General features: G+C 41.1%; 1 protein-coding gene across 2 annotated transcripts in view; it reads left to right on the forward strand.

Moving 5' to 3' along the window:
* The window catches only part of adam12a (ADAM metallopeptidase domain 12a), a 120,199-nt gene that overhangs the window by 14,334 nt on the left and 93,885 nt on the right, over positions 1 to 11,980 (forward strand). For both annotated transcript variants that reach the window (XM_008437120.2, XM_008437119.2), the window contains exons 2-3: positions 3,019 to 3,140; positions 7,886 to 7,959. In XM_008437120.2, coding sequence (XP_008435342.1) covers positions 3,019 to 3,140; positions 7,886 to 7,959 — 196 coding nt within the window. The remainder of the gene's footprint in view (positions 1 to 3,018; positions 3,141 to 7,885; positions 7,960 to 11,980) is intronic.

Consider the following 11,980-nt stretch of genomic DNA (forward strand, 5'->3'; position numbering starts at 1 on the left):
CATACAGATGTGCAGTCATCATACCTAGCACCACTTTACTGAAGCAATATAAAGTACACAAGCTCTCTTTGTACCTTGCAGCATAAAGGGAGGTGATTATGAACAGGATCTTTATTAAGACATCTGTTTACACTCTTCTTTATTGAACATATAAATAAGGCCCAGAGGGTCCTGGGTGCCACTTTTACCACTCCCTCAACACTCACACTTGCTCAAATAACATTCAAGCTAACAAAACTTGCTTAATACGGCCTTTCCCAAATGTCTCCACTGGGGCTGTGGGGAAGAAATCGGCCTGAAGACTATTTCCACCAAAATGATTCCATTTATGATGAAATCAGACTTCATCACGTAGGGTATTAACAAACTGGGTGTTGGCTTGTAGATTATAGTAAAAGGTTAAAGCGCTCGCTACATGCTGGTTGAATATCATCCTCGATGTGTGCGGGTTTCCATCCATTGTCTTCTACTTGGAGGGAGGGAGTGAGATGAGTGCATGGTTATTCACTGCATCATCTTCCTTTTGGGACCGGTGCATTTCAGCAAAACAAATCACCTCAGCCACAATGCGGACCTGACCTTTCTGCCAAAACTGTTCATGTATTTTTAACCTCCGATTTGTTTATCCATTAGCACTTTTCCCATAGCTCGCTGTATGTTCCCTGGATGCATGTTACCCTCCCCAGCACGGCCGCCTCGCTCGCACGGCCTTTTCAGGGACTAACGAGGCTGGGACACAGCTCCCGTTGTTGTGTGTGTGATGCCGTCAACATTCACGCTGTAGCCTGCTTTTCATCATCGGGGCTAGGGCTGGGTGAGGACTGCTGAGCCGGTCACCCCTTGCTTATCGGTCGGATGGCTCCACGATGAACTCCAGAGTGGTGGCTTCCTCTTGAGGATAAGCAGAGCAGAGCTCAGCTGGGGAGCTTTGTGCCTGACTTGAGTTAATAATTCTGGATTATGAGCAGACTCAGCAATTTAGGCAAATGAGTCATGTGAAGGAAGACACAAGCAATGTGTGCCTCAAGGGACCCTGAATCTGCTGGTAGTAAAAATGTGTTATAAGTTTGTTGCCATGGGTCGACTTTATGTTTACATGAAGTGATTTGAATTTAAAATGGTAAAAAGTTTTTTTTTTTGTTTTTTTTTTTAAAGGTATGAATTATGTACTGAGTCAAACTTCTGGCTTCTTTCTCAAATCTGTTTCCCTGCTGCTTGGAAATACTTGATGAAACATCAGTGGGAACAACATCTCCCCACCACCAACCCTCCTAAAAGCAAACATTTGATTTAGGATGTTTGCAGTGAAACAAATGTTGCTAACAACTCCTGCTGTTCTAGTGAGACACCCTTGGAACAAAATAACTTCCCGCTGCAGGAAGCTGATTACTCCAGGAACCCTGTTTGCAGCGTACTATCTGTAGTTTTCATACTTTGTGTGCTCATGATTTCTACAGTTTACAGAAGTTGCGGCTTCTTTCTTGGGTAAAAGTTTGCTTCTGCTAGAGAATACATGCAGCTCCATCTCCTAGTCACTTGGGGATGTCAGCAATGGAATAAGGGGTAAACATACACTTAAGCAAAACAACAGAGCTTAAAGTATTATGTATTATTCTCAGTTAACCTCTTTTCAGAGCAGTGAGAGAGCAAATAGAAGGATCCTGCGAAACGATGCTCCATTAGCTTGCTAGCTACATGGCTTTTTGGGTGTATTTGACCTTTTATTCGGTCAGATGTAGAGGGTGGAACATGAGGCGAAGCTGTGATTTTATAAAGGGAAAATTGCTTTCTGCACATGATTTTATTAATCTAGATTTATTTATTCTTTTTGGCATGTTCCATTTTGGGCTTTTTTAAAAAAAAAAAAATAGATCCTGGACAATGTTTAGAAATGAGGACCCTGGCCTTCAGGAATGAAGCAAAAAGAAAGCCATTGTTGAAAGAAAGCTATAAGCTATCCCATTTGTAGTTTGCCAGGAAGGGGGACCTAGCAAACACGTGGAAGAAAGTACTCAGATCAGACTGAAGCTGAATTGAGTCAACTCGTAAAACTCTTTGTACGTTGGAAACCAAAACTGCACATTCACCTAAAAACAAAATTCCCGCACAGAGTTATGGTGCTGGTGGCATTCTGCTGTGAGGATGCTCTGCTTCCTGATGGATAAGGAAGCTAAGGAAGGGGAGATTCGTGAAACAAAATGCAAAACAATGCCGGAAGAGACTGGAGCAGAGATTTACCCCCCAAACAAGACAATAACATAAAACAAACACCTAAAACTGCAGCAGAGGAGCTTAGATCAAAGCGTTTTTATGTGGCAAATATTTCAGTATCTAGACGTACAAATCCGTTAGAAACATTCCGAGAACTTGACAAGACATTCGAATGTTTGAGGAGTTTGCATACATTTGCAAGTTTCTGTATGTGAAATCCCACTAAAATATCATTGACACAACTCTCATGCTCGGAGACATCACAGCAGCATAATCACGCACCTCTGCATCTCTCAGATGTGGAGATTTATGCAACGTGAGTGACAAAAGGGGGTGGTTAAGGTTCTAACACAGGCCAGCGGCTCACATTGCGCTGTGTGGCAGGGTGCTATTTGGTGGAATTGTGCTCATGTCTGCATGACAGAGTCGACAGGCATCATTATACTGATAGCCTCTTAAAAGGAGGTGGACATATGCCCAGCATGTCGGCGTCGATGATCGTTGCTACGACCAACAAATGCATGCAGAAGGCATTATTTGTGGGCAGGGAAACACAAAAGCCGTGACACGTTTAAAGACCATAATTCTGTTTAAGTGACACATTTGATTAGCAAGCTGTTTTACTGTCGGGGTTTGGACCGATGTTATTAATGGACGCAAGGCGTGGGCTTAATGAGAAGTGGAAAAACATGGTGTACATGTCGCTGGTGGTCAACCATTTGCGGACACAGATTTGCAAATGTCAAGGGATCTTAAAGAGACATCTGAAACGTTCATGATTTTTTTTTTCTTCTATGTCTTTTACAGGGAGTCTTTTGGGTGTGGTTGTTGAAAAAGAACCGACGACAAAGTCGAAACATTCTGAGACAACGGTGCCTCTTCAGCTTGTTGGACAAGAATGGAAACCAGTCGGCAAGCTCACATCACAGGTGGATATTAGAAGCTGAAAAAGCATTTTGTATGCTCTGGTTTATGTGACTTGACATGCCGTTTCACCTTTTTGTAGTGTTTATTCTGGTGTTTATTCAAAAATGTTGAGGTGTCCCTCATAAAGTTGTTAAATTATATATAAGATAAGGTCTTTCTATGCCAATATTGCCTATCTTAAAGTTGGATTTCAGTGGTAGGACATTTCTTCCACCTTACTGGTTGGTGGTCAGAGAGCCTGGCGGCGCTGGTGCATGGCACATGTCAGTCTGACCCAAACAGCTGTGGCTACAATGTGGCAGCTTGCCACCATCAGTGTGTGAATGTGTGCATGACTAGGTGAATGACTGAATGCATGCTGAAGCGCCTCAGGTTCTTCTGAACTAGATAAAATGCTACGCAAGTACAGGACCTTTGAAGTTAGATTAGCATGAAGACAAGTATTATGTATGGCGCTCGCCATATAGTTTGTTTTTTATTTTCCTGCTGCTTTCCTGGTCATCCCACCACAAAGCTACCAACATTCTGGAGCAGATATCATGTCTGCACAAGAGAGTTTCCGTTATGTGGCAAGTTTCTGCACCTTCACTGTCAGTTTCAGCTTCGTTGAAGAGAATGAAACACTCTCAGTATTTTTCTGATAAAAGTACATTCACCGGCCAATTTGTCCAGTTGTTGGTTAATGCACATAATAAATTAGTCAAGGCAGCGACTCAATTAATTGAGCCATTTGGATCTGGTGAAGATGACCTTCTGAAGTTCAGAGGGTTGGAATGAGGAAGAAATTTGGTGACAGACTTTCACTCAGTTATTTTAGCAGTGCAGCTCTGCTGGTGGTGTGACGTACAGCCTTGTGTAATAGATCTTATAGGCTGACACAACAATAATAAAACCAACACAGCCTCTCTGCAGAACGTTTGTGCTTGGGGAGCTCCATATACCTTAAACATGTTATGGGGACTGCATTCCTACTAAATCCCAAAAGACTTGCCAAAGGCTGTGCAAGGGCCATCCACATGTTGGCAGATTTATATTTATTTGGTAGTGGGCTCTTCATAGTAAAGACACCCAGAAACTGACTGCTCTTAAGTGCTTCACATAAATTTACTAGAAAAAAAGAAAAAGAAAACAAACATAAAAACTAACGAAAGATCTTTTATGTCGTTAGAATAACGATGGGGGGAAAAAAAGTCCTCCTCAGCACCAAACTTCCACAAATGGTGTCAAGATTTATCAAGTTTGTTTAAAGATGAGATGAGGAAACACAGAAAACATTTCCATCTCCCTGCTTTTTGACGCTTGCTACAAGTTATATAGTTTTTGGAGGGCAAGGGATATATATATATATATAAAATGTTTCCCCCAGATATATTTTTCAAAATTCTCATATTGTCTATGTTTCAGCTTGATCTAGAGTTCCAACCATTACAAGACTATTTTTTTATGAAACACATCACAGCTTCTTTGCATTAAGCAGTAGATAAATCCATTTGATTTTAATTAAATCTGTTGAATCGTGACAAAATTTGAAAAAATAAAAAAATAAAAATCAAGAGGGGATGATTACTTTAACATGTCACTGTGCAGTTCTGCAGCAACATTTGCTGCTGTTTCTTTAGGTTGAAGTCTTTATTTTTGTGTGTAAACAGCTGCGGAGGATCACGAGGAGGAAGTGTACACAATGTGACCCGTTAGATCATTAGTGAAATGTTTAAATTATGTCCTCCCCGGCTGTTTGTTTTTAATCACAGCCTGTGCAAATAAATACACTTGCCAGGAAAATATGAAAACAGCCTGATTTATTTCAGTTTATGTTATTGAATCAATTCATTCGTGAATTAATTAGCTTAGGCCTAACCAAACAGACGAGGTCTCTCTGGGATTACATTACCCCCCAAAAACCAGAAGAAAATCTCTGATCAGTGAATTATAGAGTACTTGAAACAAAGGTGAATCTGAGTGCTCATTTAAATACAGAAATTCCTAATAATAAGTCCATCTACACATTGCACAGTTTGTCTCTCTCTCTCGCTCTCTCTCTCTCTTTTTTCTTTTTTCCTCTGAAGTTAAGAAGAGGTTCTGCAAGTACAGATTTAACAGAGTGAGTCTAATCACGGATATGGAAACCTGTCAGAAGGGAAAATAGGCTTGCGACGATACCGCCTTTACCCATAAGTGTTCCACTTCTATATCCTCTTATGATCCACTCGGCATTCTTCTTCATGAGGGGTGATGGATCACTTAACCCAGAGCGGTGTTCTTTGCTGGAGCTGACCCAGTTTGAACTACATATATATGTGTGTGTGTGTGTGTGTGTGTGTGTGTGTGTGTGTGTGTGTGTGTGTGTGTGTGTGTAAAAAAGGAAATATGAAACATCAGGGAGAAAGGAGAATTTTCTCTTCCTTTTTTTTTTTTTTCCAAACTGAATGTTTGTGTGGTCTTGTTTGCGTCTGTTACAAAAATGTGACTGACAGAAGCGATATAAATGACGCAAAACCGCTTCGTCTGACTCTAAAAGAGACGATCAATGTATCGGAGTGACTCAGGGCTTTTGAGTACTTGCCGCTTTCTGCAGGATTAATGTCAAACAGAATGGAACCACAAAGCTAATCCTCTCAGCCCTTGTTCTCAGAAACAAAGTGTCTTCATAACGATTTCCATCTATTGGAAGCACTCATCTCGAAAACGCTCTCACTGCGCTGGGTGGCACACTCAAAGCTCTGAAGGAGTTGACTCCCACAGATAAGGGCTTAAGCAGTGACATTACTGCCTCACACAGCACCGGCTTGATTTATTCTGGTCATTTTAAATCACTGTAATTTCGCTGAAACTGGTGGAAATGGTTATTCATTCTCTGGCAAAGCACTGACTGCTTCCAACAAAATTTTAGATGGCTTTATGGAAGCCTTGCTTGAAAAGAACTCCTCAGCTTCACCGTTATTTGTCTTTTTGAAAGTATTTGCCACTGTAGATCATAACTTCCTATGAGCTGCAGTGATGTACTGATGTGCATCTGGTATAGTTTATGCCAGTCTCCCAGATGTGGGCAGACTGCTCTCTTGACTGGTTTAAATTCTGATTTTGGCGAAAAGTACTATTCTCCACTTATTGGTCCCTTGTTTATATCTGTGTATCAGTATTTATGGTTTCACCCATTTGCAGATTTCTCTGTGCCTACTTGCTGACGGACCGAACATAGATGTACTTCTGTTTTCCATGTAACCTACTTTTATTTATCATTTCAATGTGTTTTACTCGCAGTTGCAAGTCACATTTTGTCATTGTGCAGCCGCAAACTTTACTGTGGTTTAAGAGAATCTTGTAGTTGCAGCAAGACAAGGTAGAGCTTATTAATTGTTAAGTGGAAGGAAAATGATACAAATTGTGTTTCCATGCACACGTAAGTGCTCTTTTCCCCTTTATTCTCTTTTTTTTTAATCCTTAAATTACACCCAACACAGCCGACTTCCTTTTTTAAGTCGTCACGTTGATTAATAGAGTCAATTTGTGTGTAAATCAATCTTAGCATAAATCCAGCTGTTCTGCGAAGCCTTTAGAGGATTATTAGAGAACATTAGTGAGCAATCAGCGTTATGAAGATGAAGGAACACAGCAAACAGGTCAGGGATAAAATTGTGGAGAAGATTAAAGCGGGGTTGGGCCATAAATCGGTATCCCTGTTCGGTTTGAAAATGGAAATGGCATGACTCGATCAGCCATTGCCGGATTGCTCAAAGAATGCCACAAGAAGTCATGTTTGTCATAAGCCATGTAGGGTCAGACACGTGGAACAAAAATCCATTTGTCAGACGAGATAAAAATTAAACATTTTCATCTACATACCAAAAGCTATTAGGAAACTAATAAGCCAAAACAGACCATCTCAACGGTGAAATACGGCGGTGGCAACGTAGTGCTGTGGGAGGGTTTTCTTTAGCAGGAACAGGAAAGCTGGTCATCGACTGTGGGAAGGTGGATGGCGCTGCACGCACGACAAATGCTTGGAGAACAACTGCAGGCTGTTGAAGTCTTGAGTAGAAAGTTTCCCTCACAGCAGGAGAACATGAAACATTCAGCCAGAGCTTCAGTAGCACGGTCTACATCAAAGCACGTTCAGGCGTCACAATAGCTTTGCACCTAAATTTAAGAAGAATGGATGATATTCGGCGGCGCTTGAAAATGGATGTTTGCAGATTTTCTTCCAGCAGATCTATGCTTGAGCTATTTTAAAAGGAATAATAGGCAAACATTTCTGTCTATTGGTGTGCAAAGCCGGTAGAGACACGTCCCCAAACAGTTGCAACGGTTAATTGCAGCGAAAGATGATTGTTGCAGGATATTGACTCATGGGGGCTGAATATAAATTCTTATCACAGATGTTAGACTTTTATTTCAATATGTTTTTCTTTCTCCACTTTACCATTAGACAGTAATTGATTTTGGTCTATCATAAAGAGCCCCTTTAAATTACTGTAATATTTGAGGTTGTAATGTGATGAAAACTAAAATGATTCTACTGCTTCTCCAAGGTGCTACATGCTTTGCATTAGCTATCTTTTATCATTATACGCTTATCTTGTATGCTACTTTGAAAATAGGTCTTCCTTGAAAATGAAAAAAAAAAAAAAAAACGTTTTATACAAAATATAAAACTGGGCACATCTTTTTTTTTTTTTCATTCAGCATGCTTGGTTTTCGGATTTCAGGCTGATTGGCACATCACTTCTCGTCTGTGTTGTCTCTTTAGAGTCACCCCGTGTCGCTGAAGCTCTCGGTGGTGGTGGAAGGAGAGCAGCTGGTCCTGGCTCTGGAGAGAAACGAGTAAGTGCCCCTCTGTTCACGCTCGGTCCCGACTTCTAACTGACTGGAGTACAAATAGGTGACATATGCGCTGCCCGGGGGCTAAAACCATACCCCAGGAAAAGAAAAAAAAAAAAGAGGGGAGAGAGGAATTTTGCTCACTCAGTTTGCTCTGCTGGTGTGGGCATCGTAGTGCTCTGTGTGCTTTACTCTTTTGTGTGCTGAAACAAAGACTTGAAAGACAGAAATTCCTGAATACATTAACCAGACGTTGATAAAAGTCGACATCTTCCTCCTTCTTCTTGCTCTGTTTCTCTATTTGATCCAAGAGCATTACACGGGGGAGAAGGAGGTTTTCTTTGAACACAGAAGACACTCAACACGCTGTGCATTAAGATTCCGTCAACCTAGGGACTGGCACACATGCGGAGGGGAGGAGGAGGGTGGGGGCGAAATCATTTGAAAGAGATCAGGTCACCGGCGTGCACGCAGTTTTTTTTTTTTTTTTTTGATAGAGTCGTAGCTGCGATGCGTTTGGATGAATGTTTATCATCTTTGCACAGTTCTGTGTGGCCTCACAGCCTCAGACAGTCTTGCAGCTGAGTGTGCAGCTGAGGAAGAATGGGATGTGATTGATGGAGCAATATGTTTTCCATCCAGCTCTGCTGCCACACATGAGCAACCACGAACAAGCGGAGCTGTCTGCGTGATGGAGAGAGAAAAAGAGGAGGGGGGGGGGGGGGGGCAAAGCAAGGGAGAGCGAATGGGTTTTTATGCCACTGTCAACCGCGATTCGCACTTGTTTTCCAGACTTAATGTATGTAAATTCCACCGGCAAACTGCGGGACAAATGCCTCGACACCGGAAACTACAATTTTATGGCTTACCTGCTCTGGAAATATTTTCATTACAAATCACGCTCATTCCCCTGGTGAATTCTCATGCTTTGCACAGGTGGGGATTTTGCAGAGCCGCCTCGCACAGATTGTCAGATTGTTCTAAGCCGCAGTGGGAAACGCCTCCCGTCCACCCGCATGAACCTCCTTTGCGTTCACCTGAAAGTCCACAGGTTCGATTCCAAGAAGAACAGAGATGACAAAGAGCTTTTAAGGCTTTCCTCAAACGAGCGCTGATGAATTGTAAATAAAAATCTGTCCAAATTTACTGTCGGCACTTGCCGCACCTCTGGAATTTAAGGTTTGATTACGGCCAAAAAAGCGTCCTGTCAGACGCTGAACTAATGCCTCATAAAAAAACAACACATTTTGTGCCTGTTGAAGAAAGCAAAACACTTTAGAGGACAGTGATTGAGAGAGGATGTGTGCGGATAAGAGTGTTTGTCTAGATCAGCGTGTCACAGCCAGCGCCGGGCCTGCTGTGCTGCTGACATTTAGTGAAGCTTCTTGTCGGAGGCTGCTGGCAGACTGACCGCATGCCGCTGATGAAATCCAGTTGTTCAAACACAGTCGGCATCTGTAGACGAAGGGGGAAAAAGAAATGATGTGAATTGAAAGCCTGGTTTTGTATTTTTTTTGTATTTTTTTTGTTTTTTTCAGGTCGCAGTTAATTGAGTGTAGGTGGCAACAAATCACATGGGAGGGCGTGCAGCAGAGCTGGACGCGATTGCTTAATTTACAGTGAGAAGCGCGAGATGCGTGCGACCACATCTTGCAGCGCTTTGCTAACGCTACTGAGATTTTCACTTTTTCAAATCTTTTCACATTTCAGCCACAGATGTTTTTCAGGGGGTTTGAACGCGACCAACCGAAAGTAGCACATAATCGCGGAAAGAAAGGAAAACGATATATGGTTTCCAAATTATTTTTTACAAAAAAAAAAAAATCTAAAAAAAAAAGTAATAGAAATGCCTTTGTATTTAGCCTCCCTTACTCTAATACTCTTAAATAAAACCCACTTCAACTGCTTGCCTTGAAAAGAGTCCACCTGTGTGTAATTTAAACTCAGTATAAATGCAGCACAGCTCGGTTTGAAAATGAAAAGACTGCTGCAGAACGGCAGGCCTCCTAAGTCATGGCCACACACCTAGAAGCTGGAGAAGAAGCCGTTGCAGCTCTTAAGAAGCTGCAAAGATATGCAGCTTTAGTCGCGAGAATCTACTAATAGGACGACTATTAGTAGAAGCACCCCACAAATCTGGAGTGGCCAATGAAAGAGTGGCATTAAGAAAGTTACTGTTGAAAGAAAACCACAAAATGTCTGGTTTGCTGTTTGCCACACTCCATCCACACAGTAAAACATGATGGTGGCATCTTTTCTTCAGCAGAAACAGACGAACTGGTTAGGGTTGATGGGATGATGAATGTATTTAGCTGCAGCTAAATACATGGTAATTCTGTAAGAAAGGAGGCTGTAAAAGACTAGATAGTCCTCAAAGGACTTGTGGCTGCAAATGATTGACTTTGTGTGGGGAGCTTCATTGAAATGCATTCTGCACCATGCACCATTTTCCTTTCACGTAGCAATTATGGACTACTTGATGGTTAATCACGCTAAATACCAACAAAGTACACTGAAAGTACATTGTGGTTGTAAAGTAACTGAAGAAAAGTTTAAGGGGTATGGAACCTTTGCAACCTTTGCACAGTTCATTAGAGAGTTGTGCAACGCCAGGCTGCAGGACAATTCCTCAGCTTCTATTTCTCCCAAGAAAGCTATAACCTAAAAATTGCAGAATATAAAACAGACCGTTTAATGGAAAAGCATACAACAATAAAGATTGTACGAGAGAGAAAACTCAAACATTCTTAAAGTAAAACTTTGACAAAAAAATATTGTCAAAATGGTTCTAATCATATTTGTAATCTTCCCAGTTTGAAGCATGGAAACGAACCTGAACCATAACATTTCAATCATCTCATAGTTGGTGGGAATTTTGTCTGAAAATATGCCAGATAAATTTCCATCTTGGACTAAGGTTGAATACCATTTGAGCTCTCGCGCAACAATAAATATAAATTTCTGAAATCACTGCAATGTCAAAAAAAAAATTCAGTCCCATGAAATATAATTATGAAGAGCACACCCAAATCAGGTTGGGTCTCGGGTACATGTGAACAACTGATTAGGGTTTTTGTTATTTGCATCAAATAATCAAACACCTCAAACATCTGGACTTTTGTAATTAGTGGTGACTTTTCATTGCGTTATAGAAATGTATGTCAAGAAAATTGTAATTTTAAAAGTTATCAAAAAAACCCCCAAAAAACCCCGTCTTGCACGAACAAGGAATAGAGTACACAAGGACAGAGATTTCCGTATTTCAAAGTTTTAAGTTGACGGACGATTTGCTCGACCACATGGAAATGGAGGGAAGAGGAAGCTATCAACACTTTGCACCAAATTCCTGGGATGGCAAGTGGTCAAAAACCCTCCACTCACTACAAAAGGCCTGCAGCGAGGTTTGCCACTTTAGAGGTTTCAGTTTCCACAGCTAAGCACGTACAAAAAGTCGAAGGGCTCCCTTCCTGAACTCCAAGACGTGCACCACCACCGACCCAAAAGCACAAGAAAAGTCAGCTCCAATTTGCTCACAGCTATGTAAACAGGCCAGAAAGATTTTCTGTGAAGCGATGAATCAAAACTGCAACCTTTCAGGTCCAAACTAAGCAACTTCAACGTAAGAAACCAACAGTGGTACCTTTCCAAACTAAGCAATGTGAGCACTTCCATTTATGGTAAAATTCCAGACTAGTCAGGCAGGTTTCTACACCCAACAAACATGTTATACCTATCAGGATAAGATCAAAGAAACGAATACAGATTTCCAACAAATTATCGTGTCAATGAAATTTTCAACCTCTCCCAAAAATCTTTGGAAGGCTGGCATAGGTAGAAATCAAATTAAATTGGCTATGAGATGTTTAGCCAGTGGTGGAATATTATTACTGCATATCTTCACATGCCACAGAAACTCAAAGGTCCACTGTTACTTATTCATTTAACGGGGTGTTAACAAACACTAAAAAAATAGCAAAACAGTATTACAAGTATATATATATATATATATATATATATATATATA

Source organism: Poecilia reticulata, linkage group LG19, assembly GCF_000633615.1.
Source record: "Poecilia reticulata strain Guanapo linkage group LG19, Guppy_female_1.0+MT, whole genome shotgun sequence".
In the NCBI taxonomy this organism is placed as follows: domain Eukaryota; kingdom Metazoa; phylum Chordata; class Actinopteri; order Cyprinodontiformes; family Poeciliidae; genus Poecilia; species Poecilia reticulata.